General features: G+C 34.8%; 2 protein-coding genes across 2 annotated transcripts; both read left to right on the top strand.

The window, feature by feature from the left end:
- Positions 1 to 4,394: 4,394 nt before the first annotated feature.
- LOC142623634 (thioredoxin-like protein AAED1, chloroplastic) lies at positions 4,395 to 8,280 on the top strand. The gene is made up of 7 exons (XM_075797078.1): positions 4,395 to 4,634; positions 4,727 to 4,773; positions 4,894 to 5,008; positions 7,341 to 7,385; positions 7,478 to 7,537; positions 7,651 to 7,746; positions 7,854 to 8,280. Exons 1-7 carry the CDS (start codon positions 4,512 to 4,514, stop codon positions 7,971 to 7,973), a joined length of 606 nt encoding a protein of 201 aa, XP_075653193.1. The 5' UTR covers positions 4,395 to 4,511; the 3' UTR covers positions 7,974 to 8,280.
- A 5,970-nt stretch (positions 8,281 to 14,250) lies between these two features.
- LOC142625337 (histone-lysine N-methyltransferase, H3 lysine-9 specific SUVH6-like) lies at positions 14,251 to 18,680 on the top strand. The gene is made up of 3 exons (XM_075799014.1): positions 14,251 to 14,485; positions 14,680 to 15,338; positions 16,098 to 18,680. The coding sequence occupies exons 1-3, from the start codon at positions 14,251 to 14,253 to the stop codon at positions 18,198 to 18,200; spliced, it is 2,997 nt and encodes a 998-aa protein (XP_075655129.1). The 3' UTR covers positions 18,201 to 18,680.

Raw genomic sequence — 18,680 nt, 5'->3', positions numbered from 1 at the left:
CGGATGAAAGCCGAGGACGAGTTGTATAGTACTTCTCTTTCTATGCCAAAGATTACAATTCTTAGTTCTTTTTTTAGCTTAGAAGCAGGTCTCCCATTCATTCCTCTCTCGTCTTCTTATATACTTCTTCTTCTTCCCTTTTTTCATCCGCGTGTCATACAAACCTTCCCCCTAGATACTTGTCCCATCCACCACCTTCTTGAAGTCTTCAAATAATAGCAGGAAGGCTGAATTCTATTGTTCAGAGGTCATTTCCCCATTAATGCGGCCAAAGAGGTAGATGCAGGACCTTTAATGTGGTGGTAGCAGCTTTTTCCTCAGATATTTCTCACACGTTCTTGTTTCTAAAGGGTGTTTGGATCACACTTTTACCCACTAGTTCTTCCAGAATTCTGCCTCCAATTCGTCTAGCAAGTCCCAGGGCCATTGCTGGGCTTGTCCGAGGATATACTCCTCCTCGGACTACTATAGTGCGGACTGACTTGTGGGCCTATGGACCTTGACCAAATAGACTTGCATTAACCAATCAGGCCCAAAGCCCAAACGTTTGTTTGAACATTTTTACCCCCAACAGATATAATGAAATATATATTTTGTAAGCTAAGCGGTCAATAATTGTAAACCTAAATTATAAACGGTTTGTTTTTATAAATAGTTTGCATTTATAAAAACTCAACTTATTCAAGACAAAACTTTTTATAAATGTCCATGTTTTTAACCTGAATTGTTGTAGGAAAGAGAAATGAGACCATGGTCAAAGCAACATTTAGATGCGTACATATGAACATGATTTAGTTTGCAATTGATCATACAGTCTATGCTTTTGTAAAAAAAAGTTATGTAAATTGTATAAATATCTAGATCATGTATATGCTCATATGCTAAATCTAGTTTGATAGCAACGATTATTTTTGTAATACCATGGAATAATGAAGAATCACTTCATTATGCTGAGGTACTACTTAGAATATCATCTTAATTTCTAAAAGGCAAATGGTTACATTAACTGTGCATAGAGGGTTGAACATTGTTGAGAAGAGGGGACCTCTTTGCGCTGCACTAAGCCTGAACAAAAAAGTTGCAGATCCAATTTAGCATCCGTAAGAAAAAAAATTTAGTAATCAAAATGTGTACATTACAATGAGTCATTAAAAAACATCCAAGTAAGAAGTAAGGCCATGAAAAACTTATCATTTACTTCCCATCAAAATTCCTAAGGGGAAAAAAAAACACCAAAATTCAATAGTTAAATGCATATACCATTCTTTTGAGTCATACCCCAAGAGTAATGCAGTAATGATTGATTTGCTAACGCTAAAGATTGTTCCTATTATCTCGGAAATTCTTCTTGAGCTTCATATATTAACTTTCTCCATTCTAACCAATTTAAAGACATTTAGAACATTTAAAAAGTCTATATGGTTAATTATAAAGAGACGCACAAAAGAAGGATGCATTACATTGATATTTTATAAAATAGATCAACATGGTCTATGTTATTTTTATCACATTTTTTAATATTCCAAGAGTATCAGGAATTGAAAAATAATATATCATGCTATGAGCCTTGTCCAACAATAATAATAATATATTTTTGAAGGACCCATTACACCGGTTACGTTCCTTTGTCCAGCAGCAAGCTATAAGAGGTTTTTATAACATGGAAATCAGACATTTAATCTTATACATAATGAGAGAAAATGCAATTTGCACCAAACAAACCAATAAAGATGGAAGGGAAAACAGAAAAGGCAAACTCACCTCAAAGTGATTTTCCAACTCTGCTTGTACTTCGGCAACTTCTACGAAGGTGGAGGGAGAATTGGAAATCTATATATAAAGAAAGCGAATGAATGAGTTTTAATTCCAAAGGTGAGGAGTCTTGAAGGTTTTGGTAAGGAGAGGAAGAGCCCAAATAGAGAGAGTTAAAGGATGACCAAAATTATGAATTGGATTTAATGGGAAAATAAATAAATGGAGAAATGTTAACCATTTTGTGTTCTGATAAGGAGATGAGGAGTCTTGTGTGTTCGGTGGATAATATATAATGGGAAATGTTAACAGATGTTCTTAGGTCAATAGTTAACAATCCATTTAAAGAAAATTTTTATAGGAAAAGGAAAAAAAAAAAATTAATGTTCTGACAGTCTTTTTTCATTTCCTATAAAAGTGGTATCAAAACTTTCCTAAAATAGATTGTTCCTAAGAGCACTCGTTAGCATGACCTATATATAATACGATGGGACACTTGAACAAAATTAATAGAGAGTAGAAGTAATAAATGAGATAGGAGAGTTTACTGGAAATATTAAAGAGGGAGGCATAGATTTCTGAATACATTAAATAATTGTAATTATTTGAAACAAATTTGGAGGAAAAAATGAGAAGAAGAAGAAAGAGACAAAAGCTAAATGCAAATTACCCTAATAGAGTATCACATGGCAGAACCTTATGCTCTTCCGCATGAGATCTTTGCTTTTGTATATAAATAAATTGATAATTGATTTCCAGTACATAAGGACGAGTTAAATGCTAGTTCACTATCAACTATGGCAACATAACATTTGTAAATCAATCTAAACCGTAAAACTTCTATAATTAATTCTTAACTAGTAGCAGACCCATGAGTTACCCTAGAAGATTTTTTTAGAGTGGTCTCATTAAATTTATTTTTTACAATTTGGACTAATTTAATAAAGAGTAATGTATTTCATAATCATTTTTTCATTTATTATAAGAACAATCACAAATACAATATATATATATATATATATATATATATATATATATATATATATATATATATATATATATATTATAAAAATTTTTTCGTACCGAAATGAAAAGAATACTTTTTTTTCTTAGAAATTTAAAAGGTAAGTTAGCGAAAATATTTATTTTTTAATAAAATTTATTTATAACATTTTGTGTATCATTAAAAGTATATAGAATTTGGAAATTATTCTTTTAAATTTTAAAAAAATTTCTTAAACCTAATTTTTTCTATCCTACAATCCAAAACACCAAAAAAAATATATCTTTAAAAATAATAAAAGTCAACAAAAACAACAATTCAAAAGAAAAAAAGAAAGGGAAAAATACAACTCACGTCAAAGTCAAACTTTCTCTCGAATATGTAAAACATATCAAATGTAATGTGATCAAGCCAAATATCAAATGCATAATCAAAATTTTTAATTGGGGTTTGAAGTCATGCAATAGTAATAGGTGGTTAATCCAAGAATACAATTTCAAAGAGGAAAAAAGTAATATTATGTAAATATTTTCATAATCTAATCCAATATATGAATCATTAATAGATAAATAAATAATTTTAAACACAAAATTGAATTTATTTTCTTAAAAATAAAAAATATACACTAATGAGATAAGGAAGGTGAAGAGAAATATAAAATATTCCTTAACGCTTAAAACAATAACGTAAGTATTTAGGAACATCATATAACAAAGACATAACAATTTGATGCTAATTTGTTAAATAAAATATTTACAAACTGTGAAAGGAAACCGCATAAAAATCATTAATATTTTATTTATAATATGATTTTCCCCCAAAAATCAAATTAACAACAAAATCATTCATTAAAAGCATTTAGTATTGTAAATAATATGATAAAAAAAAAAGTTGCATCAAGGAACACATATAATAAATTAATAATAGGATAATAGGGGTACAAACCTCCAGTAAAAGACCTATAATGCACTTGATTCAGACTCTTTCTATGTGAAAGTTGTTAGGTTGTATTTTTTATGCTATCAAAGATTAAACAAGATATATAATTACTTTTTTAGAAACATTTTTATTATTATTCTTCATTGATTTCATTTTTCAGTTATAAACATATAAATTATGGTCTGTTTAGGATCCACTTATTTTGCTGAAATTGAAATTTTTTTACTGAAAGTACAGTAAATAAAGATAAAAGTTAACTGAAATAATACAATAAAACACATGAATATTATTAAAAAGTACAAGGAAGCTTATGAATATAACAAAAATAAACTAGATAATAAAATAAGCTGGTCTTTTAATTTAAAATTAAACACACACTTAAAATAAATAAACACATAACGACAAAATTATATGTCAAATTAAAACTACCTAGATTTTTTTTTTTTGTTGAGAAACACTAAAACTGCCTAGATGAATATAAATAGACAATATTTTTTTGTTTTAATTTCTTAGATTATTTAATTATAGCATTAAAATTAAGGTAAATGAATATTTAAAGTTAAAACTAATATATGTACATATTTGAGATTGTAATATATTTAAAAATAAAAAATAAAATAATGATGTGACGGATGACCCATATACGTAGACAGAAGTTAAATGCAGCATTAAATTCTACGGCTTCCACTTTTAAATCCGCGCCACTCATTGTTAAGGTTTGTCCTCACGTCTTTCTCCATTGATAGTGTCCTGCTCTCTGCCTCCTGGTATTTCAATTATCTTCCAAGTTCCAACCTGGGTCGGAAAATCCGAATTCATGGATGTGAGGGCCTCCACTTCGCCGTTCAGCCCAAATATCGCTGACACCCTCGGTGATGTTAATATTTTCACCGCCGCTGGTGACCCCGTCTTCTTCAAGGACCTCTGGGATCAGAACCAGGTGTGTGTGTGTATTCATAATCTCACTCCCTTTCTTCGTTCCATTTTTCGGTTTCATTTCTCAAGATTGGAGCTTTATTTTTTTGCTTTCAGGGAATAGCTGTTGTTGCACTTTTGAGGCACTTTGGATGTCCTTGCAGGTAATTACCAATTAGTCTTCACACCTGCTTATTGGCAGTAATGTTTTTTTTTTTCTTCTTTAAAACCAAAAAGCTGGACTTTGTTTCTGACTTGTTAGCTATTTTGGTTGTTTTTCAAAGTTGGGAACTTGCTTCTGCTCTGAAAGAAGCGAAACCAAAATTCGACGCAGCTGGTGTCAAATTGGTGGCAATTGGCGTTGGCACTCCTAACAAAGCTCGGATTCTTGCAGACCGGGTCTGTTTCTTTCTCTTCTCATGTTACCTGAATGTATTTTCGGCACTATTTTGATACACTTGTGATATATAGTGGGGAGGGCGGAGGCGGGGTTCTAACCACATACATCGGCACCACAAAGGGTGGCAGGACCAATGGGCTATGGCTTGAACTTCTAATTGACACTTTTTTTTAGCACATATTTTTACTTTTAATTTAGAAAATTGAAAGTTTTGTCGAGATAGCTATGTTTTTGCTCTGAAAATTTGTGGTTAGATGAATAGAAACCCAGATCAACTACTCAGAACAAATTTATACTTTTTAGTTAGGTATAAACATATCCTTCATTTGATAAAATCATTTCCCATTTTTTAGTTGGATGGTGTCATCACTACTCTTCCCAATAGCACATTCACCATGTTAAAGGGCTTGTATGTTTAAATGTGCCTAGTATCTTGAGTGTTGGTGCAATGTAAGTGCTTTAAAAAAACGGTGCTAGCCTTGACAATCATAATTGGATAAAAGAAAAAAAACATCAATTCTATGTTAGGCAGGGGCTTAGGTGTCTTAAACTAAGCAAGTATTTAAAGTGCCTATGAATTGTGCTTAAAGATCCGGGTGGTTGTCTCGACTCTTTGATATTATTTCTAATGTTAGTGATTTTGTCCTGTTTTGGTATTCAATGTTCATTTAGCTTTCTTGCAGTGAAAAAGCATGAAATTGTACATGGCCAGTCACTACCAAGTCTTGTGGCTTGCTTTGATGAAAGAGCGACACTAAAAAATAAGCATGATTGAATGACTATGACCGTTGGTGTTGTTCATATGTTTAAAAGGTTTCTTTAAAACTTTAAAGAATTTTAGGCATAATGGGCTGAAAGTCATCTGGTTTCATCTCATCAAGCATGGCTATTATGGTAGACTCATATTTGTTTAAATAAGCATACCATGTGCCATGATAGAGGCATACATCATTAATTGCTTTACTATTAAATGGAGGTTGTTTTGAGCTATTATTACCAACAAAGCTCGGTATTTACAGCTTCTTTGATGGAAGGGAAGGAGAGGAATAGGGTTTAATGAACCTTGTTTGGTTCATCTGGTTTTGTCTCATCAAGCATGGCTATTTTGGTGGACTCATATTTGTTTAAATAAGCATACCACGTGACATGACTGTGGCATGCATCATTAATTGCTTTACTATTAAATATAACGGAAGTTGTTTTAAGCTATTATTACCAAAAAAGTTCAGTATTTACAGCATCTTTGGATGGAAGAGAAGGAGAGAAATAGGGTTTAATAAACCTTGTTTGGTTGGATGTTATTTAAGGATAAAGGGGCCATAATTATCAATTTATATAAGAGAGATAGTACGTCCACAACATTTTTATAATATTTTCACAACAAATCATAGGTGGTTAGTTGTTATTGGTTCAAATTTGAACCTAACACTAAAATTACTTTTTTGCCTTAACAATAACAACTAGTAACATCTTGCCATTTAAGATTTGTTGTAAAAATATTGTGAAAATGTTGTGGACATATCATTTCTCATTTATATAATTACTTCATTCCCTGTCTTAAATTTTAAAACATCAAAATAAAGGGGAGGGATATGTATTCCAAACTTAATTTTAAAACATCCAAACAATGGGAGGGCTAAGCATTCCCCTACTCTCTCTCCTCTCCTTCCCCCTTTTATCCACTACTCTCCTCTCCCATACACTTCTAAATACACTATTAGTCTGCTTATTCTAGTTTATTATGAAGGACAGGTCCTAAGGTAAAGTTTTTCTTTTGTTAATGATCACTGAACACTTGCATGTCTAATTTATCATAGTGAAATTTGTTACAGTTGTTCATTATTTTCATATAGTTGTATCTTGCATCACAGTTCTTGGAAAGACGTGGCAAGTCACATTTGGACACTCGATTAACAAACATCATTTTGCTGCACTTCAGAAATTTATCTAGCATGGTAGCATGTTTCATTTATCATATTGGGTAATATGCTTGCCTCAATCCAACAAAAAATTGCTTTCCTCTTCCTGAAAAATGAAATGAGTTTGTCCTTAAAAACAGATATTTGGTCAATCAATGTTGGATATATTGAAGTTTTAATGACATAGTTGAAATGCCAACAAGGCTTTAGATTATAGAATAATGTTTCAGATTGTTTCAGATTGGAGACATAATTGCCAATAGATTTTTGATACAACGGAAATGTCAATATTTCTGCTGACACTACTGGCGGATCTGAAGCCATCATTGCATTTTGTTTCTTTTAAAGTAAAACAGTTTTACGATTGGCCTTTACTTGATCTTGGAAGCTGATTCTTCTCCCTGATATTCAGTTACCATTTCCAATGGATTGCCTCTATGCCGATCCTGAGCGCAAGGTAAAATGTTGTGTAGTAGTTCGTATGATTTCCATTCGTGATATCTCCTCATTAGCAATTGTAAAGTCTGACTGAAACTTAATTTATTTCAGGCTTATGACATTTTGGGCTTACACTATGGTTTTGGCCGTACATTTTTCACTCCGGCTATTGTAAGCATTTTTTCAAGGTTTTTGTAAAGTTGTGTCTTTTTGCGAGAGTAGGACTATACTCAGTTTCGCATGGTGTATAGGATGATTTTTCTGCCTTATCTCTGATGCATCAGGCCAAGGTGTTCTCAAGATTCGGGGCTCTGCAGAAGGCAGTAAAGAACTATACCATTAAAGCCATCGCTGACGATAAAAGTAGTGTACTGCAACAGGTTCGGTTTTTCTGTTCAATAATCAAACATTGACTAACTATTACCTCCTTCAATTTATTTAATCAAGGCATTTGCATGTATTTATTTCTCTGTTTTGTTTTTATCAGGGAGGGATGTTTGTCTTTAAAGGGAAGCAGTTGCTGTATGCACGGAAAGATGAAGGAACAGGTGATCATGCCCCTTTAGATGATATTTTTGATGTCTGCTGCAAAGTTCCAGTTGCATAAGGAAGTGCAAGCTTTTGCTTCATATTTGATCTGGTGAAGCGTATTTTGAAATGCTGATGATAAGTTTTTAGTGGGTGATACTTGCATAATAAAATAATTTCTGCCTAGTAGAATCATGGCAGCAATCATATAGTATCACTTCTATATAGGTCTATATAGCTGGTCTAATGCATATTTTCTGTTGTGATTATATGTATCTTATTTTTATCTAGGTTGCTGACCAACTGAACAAATAAAACTGTAATTTAATGGAATAAACGAATTGCATTAAATAGTGACCTTGTACTATTTAGTGTTGGTTGTTGCATCTTCAAGAATATCTGCCCTCTTATTACCCGGACGGCGTACGACTCACTTAATATTTTGAGTACCCGTATATGGATAATAGATACGCATTTGAAGCAGTTGATAAATCCCTAGAAGATATCCTAGTCATCTAACAACCCAAGTAGTTAGACGACCCTAGACATAGTCCCTCAAATAAAAAACCTGCCTTCCACTGAAAGCTTGTGTATGTGGAAAGTCTAACACATGAGAGTCGTCATGTCACTAATGAGTGTCACATACCTATGGGTCGTCAAGTACCCTTCTTGACACCATGTTATACAATCTGCCCAAACAGTTGTCACGCACTCAGGAGGTCGTCAGGTACCCTCTTTGACATTATACGATACAATTTTTCCTGACAGTTGTCACATACCTAGGGGTTGTTAGGTACCCTTGTTGACACCATGCAGTACAATCCACCTTGACTGTCGTCATGTACCTAGGGATTGTTAGATACCCTCCCTAATAGTCATGACAATTATGTACTTTACCTTTCGAGTTCTTAAAGTCAAAGTACAATCAAAATCTAAGTTAGTTTCTGTGAGGGTCAATTTTCGGACAGTATCCAGGCCCAAGCTTAAACAAGGACCCTGGACCCCTTAGTTGTAGTTTGAAGAGACTGAACTTGGTTTACGGCAGCTAAATGAGCTGCTGCAATACGTATACACTAGCAAGCGAGAATATATGTATTGATCAACAAGAAAATAGCAAAGGAAGACAAATGTAATAAAGAAACACAAAAATAATTGCTCGGGGTTCTCAAATCAATAAGAAATACTCCATTAGTTTTCTTAATTATGGATTACAATGTGCTCACTAAGACGTGATACAAGGTTCAAATAAGCTCCAAAATTACAGACTTGGATGATTATCTAAGCCTCTAAGACTTACAAAGTTTGAATCTTTTTGAATCTAAGTATGTACTGTAGTGGTTGTTTCTGGGATACTGAGAGATATTTCCCTACTTTATTTGTGTTTTACAGAGTTTTCTCAATGATTCTATATGATTTCACTATTGCTGAATGCCTTTCAACGTTGGCTGCTTCTCCCTTTTATAGTGTCACTTTAGGGTTCTGGGGTATCACTGATTCTTCTCCCTTGGCTCCCTGGGTACCAGAGCCCTTGTTTGTTCTAGCCCTTCTGATGACTGATTCTTTTCTTGTTTCCCATAGTTCTCTTCTTTTGGTGCTTTTTCCTTCAAAAGTGTCTTGTTGACTTTCCGTTCTAAGGTGCCTTTGGGGGAGCTGACTTTTAACTTCGCTCCCTCCAAGTTTTTCTCTATCTTCTCTTTTCAGGCTTAGCCCCATTTTAGCCGCCTCTCTCCTTTTGTCATTTTTCCCAGTAAGCCAAGTCCTTCTCTACCAAGTCGAAGGTTTCCCCAGTTATTTCCTTTCATGGGTCTCTTTTTTGGGTTCCTTGAGGTACCGGCCTCTTGCTCTTGAGTCGTTGCTCTCCAAGCCCTCTAGCTTTGTGCTGCATCGCTGAGTGCTCGAGAAGGACCCATCTGCCTTTCGTTCTTGGTGCCTTTTGATCTCCCTTTGAGCTGTCTTAATCCCACCTTGGCTGTGCTGTAGACCCCAGAGGTCCTAGGTAGTCTCCGGGATCCTGGCTCAGCCCCTTTCTTTTGGACTTTCTTTGGGTTCTCTGATCCTGGTTGACTAATTTCTTTCCTTTCTTCCTTTGTTTTATGGACTCTAAACCTTGTCTCTTCACAGATCCTAGGCCTCAAATCCATCGGCCCTAGCATCCTTCTTTCTTTTGTAAACCCAATCCTTTTTCCTCAATTTTTTATTTCCCATGGGTTGGCCCAATGTGCCATTTCTTTAGGCCTTTTATCATGATTTTTTTTTAGACCTCAACAATTTCTAATTGTAATAATATAATTTTACATCAATTATTCATTTTACTGTGAAATGACTTATTTATAATATTTAGTTCGAAAGTCAAGATTATCATCTTATATTTACTAATATTGACTATTTCTAGTGCATCAGGCCAAGACATATTAAAATAATTTCTTCCCTAGTAGGATCGTGGCAGCATATAGTATCTGTGTAGCTGGCCAAATGCATATACTCTGTTGTAATTGTAGGCATCTTATTTTTATTTATGTTGCTGACCAATAGAACAAATAAAACTGTAATTTAATGGAATAAGCGAATTGCATTAAATAGTGACCTTACTATATATAGTGTTGGTTGTTGCATCTTCAAGAGTATCTGCACTCTTACTACCCGGACGACGTACAACTCACTCAAGATTTCACGTACCCATAAATCCTCTGGAGAATGCAACATGTACATCAAACATGGTACACAACTTGCAGAGTTGATCTCTTTGACAAGCTTAAAAATATGGGATGAAGCGCCTATGGATCATAGATGCGCAGTTGAAGTGGTTGATAAATCCCGAAAAAATATCCTATCAATCAGTGATCCAAGCCTAAAAAATACTCCATTTGGAGGAAATGCTATACTTCTTGGAGGAGATTTCAGACAAATATAGCATGTTGTTTCAAATAGGAGAAGACAAGATATTGTATTGGGCTCCATCAATAGATCACACTTATGGAATTATTGTCAAGTTTTTCTCCTTACTAAAAACATGAGACTAAATGAAGAATTGACTCAAGAAATAAAATCTTAGAATTTTAAAAATGGGTACTTAATATTGGATATGGGACTGCACCAGCCATTGCCAAAGATGGGGAAATTAAGGAGACATGGCCAATTTTACTTTGCTTTTATCTCAAGTAACAAATCCTAAGAGTCTAAATATTTTTAAAAAGAACAACAACAAAGAAAAACAGCGACACACTAAAACAAAATATACAAAGAGTTATTCAATAATCTCTCAAAGGTAAAAACTACTTTTAACATTTTTTTTTAAATCATTAATATCAATATATATATAAAAGCAGAGACCTCATTGTGTGAGGGTCTAAGCTTTTGCCAAGTGGCACCTCCTATGAAGTTTCTCTATAATCATCCAACTGTCTCATTAATTGACTGAGTTTATATTACAACTCTCTCTCTTCTTCATGTCTTTTAGTATACCAAATGTTTCAGTTTTTTAAAAAAAAAAAAATAAAAAGGTACACTAATAATTAATGAGATCGAGATAGATAATATTCTAGCATTTCTGTTGCCTAAATTACACAAATCCATATATTTTATTTACTATAATCATTATTATTTTATTTTATTCTATGGGAATCCTTATTATTTTATGGTTATGAATTTACATACAAACATCTCATAAGCAAAGTCTCCTTCCCCTGTTAGTCTTTTTTTTTTTTTTTTTTTTTTGGTATGGTAAATTTTTACGTTAGTTATTTAAAAAGTTTCTGCCTTTATGATTGTGTAGATGCATTAATTACAGCTTGCCTGCAAAATAACGTTTTGGTTTTTGCCTTTTTGTTTTCACATTATGTACATTATCAATAATCTGCTATAATGATTAATGTAGGATTTTCTAAATCTTTGACTCCCCAACCACTCTCTCACGCTTTGCCTTCCCCTCTCAACTTTGACCATATGCCTCCATTCTCTTTCTTTCTCTCTTAAAAAAACTTTCTTTCTCTTCAAAAAAAAAACCTTTAATAGTTAAATTTCCTAAACTACTGCTACTCTCAAATTTTGCTTTCATACTCACAATTTTTTAAAACACTTAGCCAATGGAAGAAACCTATTGCTCTTGTGATCTTTTGTTGTAGCCAGTGGCTATCCATCGCACATTAAATGACCTTGACATGTATGAGTTCAAACTATCTTTTGTTACTTTCAAAATTTCATTTCTTCACTTACAATCGATAGGGTTAAGATCGTGAGATTCTTTGTTTTCCTATTTTCTTTTATAGGTTGTGTTATTGTGTATATCAATTTCCAAAAGATGCTTGAAGTCTAGAACTGAGAAATCAATAATTGTTTATTTAGTGTAAAAGTCTCATTGTCATTGTCCTTTCAAGATTGTTTAATCTTCGCATATGACTTTAGTAGACTGGTCTTTTCAAAATAAACAAAAGCTAAACATGTTGTAAATCACAAATTGGATTATAGGGATCAAGCAGTTATCATCTAGGGTGGTGGGTTTTTTTTTTTTTTTTTTTTTTTTTTTTTTGATACAAAATAGAAATTTTACTCTAGCCAAATCTAAGTGTATATATGTGTGAAGCTCTCTCTTAGAGACTTGAACCCCGGCCCTTACCCCCCATACCCCCACAAGCACTTATACTTGTGGAGTGACCATCACATCAAGGGTGTGCAGTGTTAGGGTGGAGGGAATTTAGTCAATGGCAATTGAATTTGCAGAGGAAAAACAACACGACTATTTAATCTACATTCTTTAGACTCCAAAGCTTCTTTCTCGAGTATGTCTCTTGATATTTCATTAAAGAAATACATATTGACTATTTTCCTACAATAAATTGAGTTTTGGGTCAATGTTTTTTTTTTTTTTTTTGGATTTAATGATGATTGTATAATGATCTATATGTGGTGTGTGCTTTCTTTTCTATGAACTTCAATAATGTATGAATCGAGGATTTTAGCATTTTTGTGTATTAAGGTTTTTTTCATCTTTATTTCATTATTTTGTTTAGTTTTTGTTACTTTTTATAATAAACTCATTACTAACAAAGTTCTATGACAATTATGGTATAATATACATACAACATTCTCCAAACTTATCTTACATAAAACATTACAATATTATCCGTGCATCGCACGGGCAACTTACTAGTTATCATTAATGAAACTGCAAATCACTTACAAAACTCTTTACTTATATTGTAGATCAATTTCATAAAAAATTCAGATGCAAATAGTTCGATACATATAACTGCAAATGTCATTATAACACAACTGATATGTTAGAAGATAATTTTTTATTGAAGTGTCATTATTTTCTATTTGATGTTTGTTACACCAATGTAGTTTATTCTCAAATAATATATATTTTATAAGTTTATGATATAACCATACTTAAATACTATATTTTAAAACTAGGGTTTCTATCCTAACAAGCAAGTCACAGCATCAACATGACCTCATTTTCCTTGGCCGCAAAAATGTATTATCTTACATCAAGTCTCATATTTTGCTTGGGCAAATTCCTATTGAGAACACTTCCTAAAAATTGTTCATAATATTTTACCTTCAGAGTAAGTTTAGTGTCACAAATATTTTCACAACTTTGTCATAACTTTGCTACATGGCGAGTTGTAAGTGATAAAAATAAGATAGTGGGTTCATGATTTTACTACTCACAAGTTGTCATCTAGAAAAATTGTGGAAAAGTTTGTGGCACTAAACTTAATCTTTACCGTCCCGTAATCAACTCCCTTGTTGATTCCTTTGAAAACCCAAGGCAACTCTACTACTACGGTTTATCTTTATTCCTTTACTCCATAGTCTTTCATAGAGGCTGTTTGTGCAAGAAGATTTTCGGGTAATTTTTCAAATTCAAGCAACGAAAATTGCCCAAAATTTTTATGCATTTGTGGAGGAGTTTCTTCAAATTTGAGGACTAATTTCAATATCTCTAAGAATTGGCTTAAAAGTCTGTTTGGTTGCTCAACAATTAGAAGAAAATGAAGGAACCGATAGAAATTTATATTATATAGTTTTTTGTTTGGGAACAGAGTCTATTAGGTTATTTTGTTAAGACCTTTGTTTATGTTTATTATTGATTACATTTATTATTATTATTTTTTGCATGTTCTTATATTTTGATATTTGCTTTTAATTTGCTTATTCTCTCAGGAGTCAGAAAAAATTGTTAACGGCTATATACAAAACGGTGTCGTTCCATATAATTACACAGTCACGACTTATGTGACAGCGAACTAAAATTCTGTTTTAGCAGTCAGTGAGTTACAATCTGTGATAATTATATATAGATAAAAACTGTTACACACACCCGGTTACAACAAACAGCTTTGAACTCTTCAATGGCTTCCTCTACTTCAAATCCTCCCAATCTCATTCCAATTCTTCTAGGCACTTCAATTTTCATTCCGTGGAGGTATCAGATTACTTCCTATAATCTGCTCGGCTACGTGGGTGCATCTATGCCTTGCCCAGACAAATTCTTCAGAGATGAAACTGGAAAAGTAGTTAAAACTCCACACTTTGATGGATCGAACCAACGTGTTGAATCTGGAGATGGAATTGTGATGAAAAGCAGTGATTCAATTTGAAGTTTTCCTTCAACGGTTCAGGTTTGCCTATCTCTCATTCTGTTCAAACTTAGAAATGCCTCAATTGCGTCTCATACATTTGTTGAACTTTGGTTTTTTTGTTTTTGTTTTTAGTGTGGTTGTCTTGGTTTACTGATGGTTTTTTAGGTTGTTTTAGAGTGCTGTTTTGATTTGTTTTAGGAGTTGGAATGGAGGTTACGGAGAATTCAGAGTCTCTTACGTTGGTAAATAGTAGTGATCATTCTGTAGGGAGATTAGGAAAATTGCCAATGGAAAATGTTGGTTGTTCGTTTCGTACTGCTCCATCTAAGCCTAAGAGGCGTATGATTTCTGCTGTTCGCGATTTTCCACTAGGATGTGGACCGCTTGCTCATCGAATCCAGTCTTCCGAGGTTTCAGAAACTCTGGTTCCCGAGCAAAAAAATGTGGTTGAATCTGTGAAAGATGAACCTGTTGAAATATGCTCACTAGTGTCGGAAGCTTTGAATAAGGTAGTGCTGAGTGAACCTGTAAAAGATTTGGAAGATGCAGCCTTTAATTGGTCGAAGATACATGTGGTAGGTGCTTCTGCTTCAAAGAAGACTACGGCTAAAACTTTTGCTTCACGAAGAACAGTTTCGGCCATCAGAGACTTCCCGCCCTTGTGCGGAAGAAATGCTCCACGTCATTGTAAGGAAGAAAGCCCGGAAGTGCTTGCTTCTCTGAAGAACAAGAGTTTGTGTCAAGATGAGTCCGATATAGCTGACAGGCCCTCGGAAGAGATGAGAAAAGCTAATGTAAAGCAAATGGGAGAGGATGTTCAAGATGGGGTTGCACAAAAGAGTGATTTATGGGGGAATGTTGCTTCTCTGAGGAACAAGAATTTGTGTCAAGTTAAGTCTGATATGTATGACAGGCCTGTGGAAGAGACTAGAAAAGTTGATTTAAGGCGAATGGTAGAGGATGTTCAAGATGGGGATGAACATAATAGCGAATTATGGGGGAATGTTGCTTTTTTGAAGAACAAGAGTTTGTGTCAAGATAAGTCTGATGTGTATGACAGGCCTGTGGAAGAGACAAGAAAAGCTGATTTAAGGCGAATGGTAGAGGATGTTCAAGATGAGGATGAACAGAATAGCATATTATGGGGGAATGTTTCTCCTCTGAAGAACAAGAGTTTGTGTCAAGATAAGTCTAATATGTATGACAGGCCCGTGGAAGAGACTAGAAAAGCTGATTTAAGGCGAATGGTAGAGGATGTTGAAGATGGGGATGAACAGAATAGCAAATTATGGGGGAATGTTGCTTCTCTGAAGAACAAGAGTTTTTGTCAAGATAAGTCTAATATGTATGATAGGCCTGTGGAAGAGACTAGAAAAGCTGATTTAAGGCGAATGGTAGAGGATGTTCAAGATGGGGATGAACAAAATAGCGAATTATGGGGGCATGTTTCTATGATAACTGGAGACAAAATCAGGGCTAAATCTGATAGATGTGCTACTAAAGAAATCAGGAAGCAAGATGAATTTGGAATGGCTTCTAAGGTGAAGGTGGAACAGGATGATACAAGAGAAAAGTGCACTAGACCTTCTTCTCAAACTGAAAGTAATCAACATCAGTCTGACTACAAGTCCAAGACAGTTGTTAAAATAGAATCTAGGGACATTGGAGGATTGGAGGAAAAAAGGGGGAAGGAGATTGTGGTTTATGAAAAGGACTCAAGTCTAAAGAGAAAGCTGTCTGATATATATGGTTATCAGATCCAATTGCAGGAGGATTTTGGCAGTTTGGAACCTGGGATGGAGAGTGCCATGGGGCAAGGTCTGATGGCTGTGCCACGTCGTTGTTGGAAGCAAGGTAAAGGGGTCTACAAACCATATACAGCTAGTGTTACAAGTCAAAGCATGGGAAACAAGCATAATTCTGTGCATCTTGGAAAATATAAGTCAGTTATCACAACAAAGGATAAAGCCGAAGGTTCTGGAGTGAAGTTAAAAACACATAAGCCATCTATTATAGAAAACACTGCTAATCATGGTATAGGTAAAATGGTTAGTAGAGATAAGGGGGGTTCTCTTGAGGATGATGATGAATGCAAAGACTTTTATGTGGCTCCAAGACCATGTAGTTTTGGTGTAAACTTTCCACACTTTGAACAGAGTGTAAGTGTTAAACATCATGACAGTGATGCAATTACCCGAAGCAAAGTGAGGGAGACACTGCGTCTGTTCCAAGCCATCTGTAGGAAGCTCTTGCAGGAGGATGAAGCAAATGGGAAGGAGCGAGGACGTGGCAATAGGAGGTTCGACTTACAAGCGTCAAAGATTCTTAAGGAGAACGGCAAATATTTAAACACTGGAAAACAAATCTTGGGATCTGTCCCAGGAGTTGAAATTGGTGATGAGTTCCATTACAGGATTGAACTTAATATTATTGGCCTTCATCGCCAGATTCAAGGTGGTATTGATTATGTGAAGCATGATGGGTTGATCCTTGCAACTAGCATTGTAGCATCTGGGGGCTATGCTGATGATTTGGACAATTCAGATTCCTTGATTTATACAGGTCAGGGAGGAAATGTGATGAGGTCATTTAAAGAACCTGAGGATCAGAAGCTTGCACGAGGGAACCTTGCTTTAAAGAGTAGCATGCAGGAAAAGAATCCTGTTAGGGTGATTCGTGGCTATGATTCAGAAGATGGAAAAACGTATGTTTATGATGGGCTATATTTGGTGGAGAAATGTTGGCAGGATTTGGGGCCGCATGGTAAGCTGGTTTTCAAGTTTCAGTTGGACAGAATTCCTGGTCAACCAGAGCTTGCTTGGAAAGAAGTCAAGAAGTCTAAAAAGTTCAAAATAAGGGAGGGTCTCTGCGTAGATGATATCTCTCAAGGGAAGGAGTTAATTCCCATTTGTGCTGTGAACACCATAGATTATGAGAAACCTCCACCGTTTAAATACATAACTAGCATGATATATCCCAATTGGTGCCGCCCTCTCCCTCCTAAGGGTTGTGACTGTACCAATGGATGCTCAGATTCTGAGAAGTGTTTGTGTGCAGTCAAGAATGGAGGAGAAATCCCATATAATCGTAATGGGGCTATAGTTGAAGCAAAGCCCCTAGTCTATGAGTGTGGTCCTTCTTGCAAGTGCTCTTCTTCTTGCCACAATAGAGTTTGTCAACATGGTATCAAATTTCAGCTTGAAATTTTTAAAACAAAATCTAGGGGATGGGGAGTGAGATCCCTTAATTCCATCCCTTCAGGAAGTTTTATATGTGAGTATATAGGAGAACTCCTTGAAGAGAAGGAGGCTGATCAAAGAACTGGTAACGATGAGTATCTATTTGACATTGGGAATAACTACAATGACAGCTCTCTTTGGGATGGACTCTCGTCCCTTATGCCTGATGCGCACGCAAGTTCCTGTGAAGTTGTGGTGGGGGAGAGTGGCTTCACTATTGATGCAGCGCAGTATGCCAATGTGGGGAGATTTGTCAACCACAGCTGTTCTCCCAATATGTATGCTCAAAATCTCCTTTATGATCACGAGGACAAAAGAGTTCCTCACATAATGTTCTTTTCTGCTGAGAACATTCCTCCCTTGCAAGAGCTGACATACTATTACAACTACACCATAGATCAGATTCGTGATTCGAATGGCAATATAAAGAAGAAAAGTTGCTTCTGTGGTTCCATAGAGTGCACCGGTAGGATGTATTGATGCGGCGTAACTGGAGAAGGTTGGATTCATGAAGACCGTAAGTCATCAACAAGCTCCCGCCTCGACAAGGACTGTAAGTTACTTCTCTACCTCAAGGCTAAGGGTTGTGCCGCTGCTGATAAGGAAAAGGTGACCAAGTTCACTGCTGAGGATATCATCCAGAATGTTGATTAAATCGGTGAAAACTGGTAACCTTTGTCCTAGATTTCCTCTTTCTCGTTTGTATTTTTTGCTTTCAGATCCTATGTTTATTGGCTTTCTGAGTATCTAGCTTTTTTTTTATTTTTTATTTTATTATTAAGTAAACTGACAGATGTACAATGACAAAGCAGAAATGAGAAATGAATTCGCTCTGCATCATTTCGTTTTCATTGCTGTTCAGTGAAGCTTATGTCTTGAACAGTTTGCTTAAATTCATTTCGAAAATCAGGGGGAAAGGGGCAAATTTCACTCTCTTGAAATGATAAATTTATCTTTTTT

This window comes from Castanea sativa, chromosome 2 (assembly GCF_040712315.1).
Source record: "Castanea sativa cultivar Marrone di Chiusa Pesio chromosome 2, ASM4071231v1".
NCBI classification, from domain to species: Eukaryota; Viridiplantae; Streptophyta; class Magnoliopsida; order Fagales; family Fagaceae; genus Castanea; species Castanea sativa.
Note: the sequence above shows the minus strand (reverse complement) of the source record. Positions and strands in the feature narration are given on the sequence as shown.

Bases quoted from the DNA above. Each gene is read 5' to 3' on its own strand.
- LOC142623634 (XM_075797078.1), top strand. From the start codon at position 4,512: ATGGATGTGAGGGCCTCCACTTCGCCGTTCAGCCCAAATATCGCTGAC. The intron at 7,538-7,650 runs GTAAGCATTTTT...CTGATGCATCAG, and splicing joins CATTTTTCACTCCGGCTATT to GCCAAGGTGTTCTCAAGATT. The intron at 7,747-7,853 runs GTTCGGTTTTTC...TGTTTTTATCAG, and splicing joins AAAGTAGTGTACTGCAACAG to GGAGGGATGTTTGTCTTTAA.
- LOC142625337 (XM_075799014.1), top strand. From the start codon at position 14,251: ATGGCTTCCTCTACTTCAAATCCTCCCAATCTCATTCCAATTCTTCTA. The intron at 14,486-14,679 runs GTGATTCAATTT...GATTTGTTTTAG, and splicing joins TGGAATTGTGATGAAAAGCA to GAGTTGGAATGGAGGTTACG. The intron at 15,339-16,097 runs GTTGCTTCTCTG...AATCAACATCAG, and splicing joins AGAGTGATTTATGGGGGAAT to TCTGACTACAAGTCCAAGAC.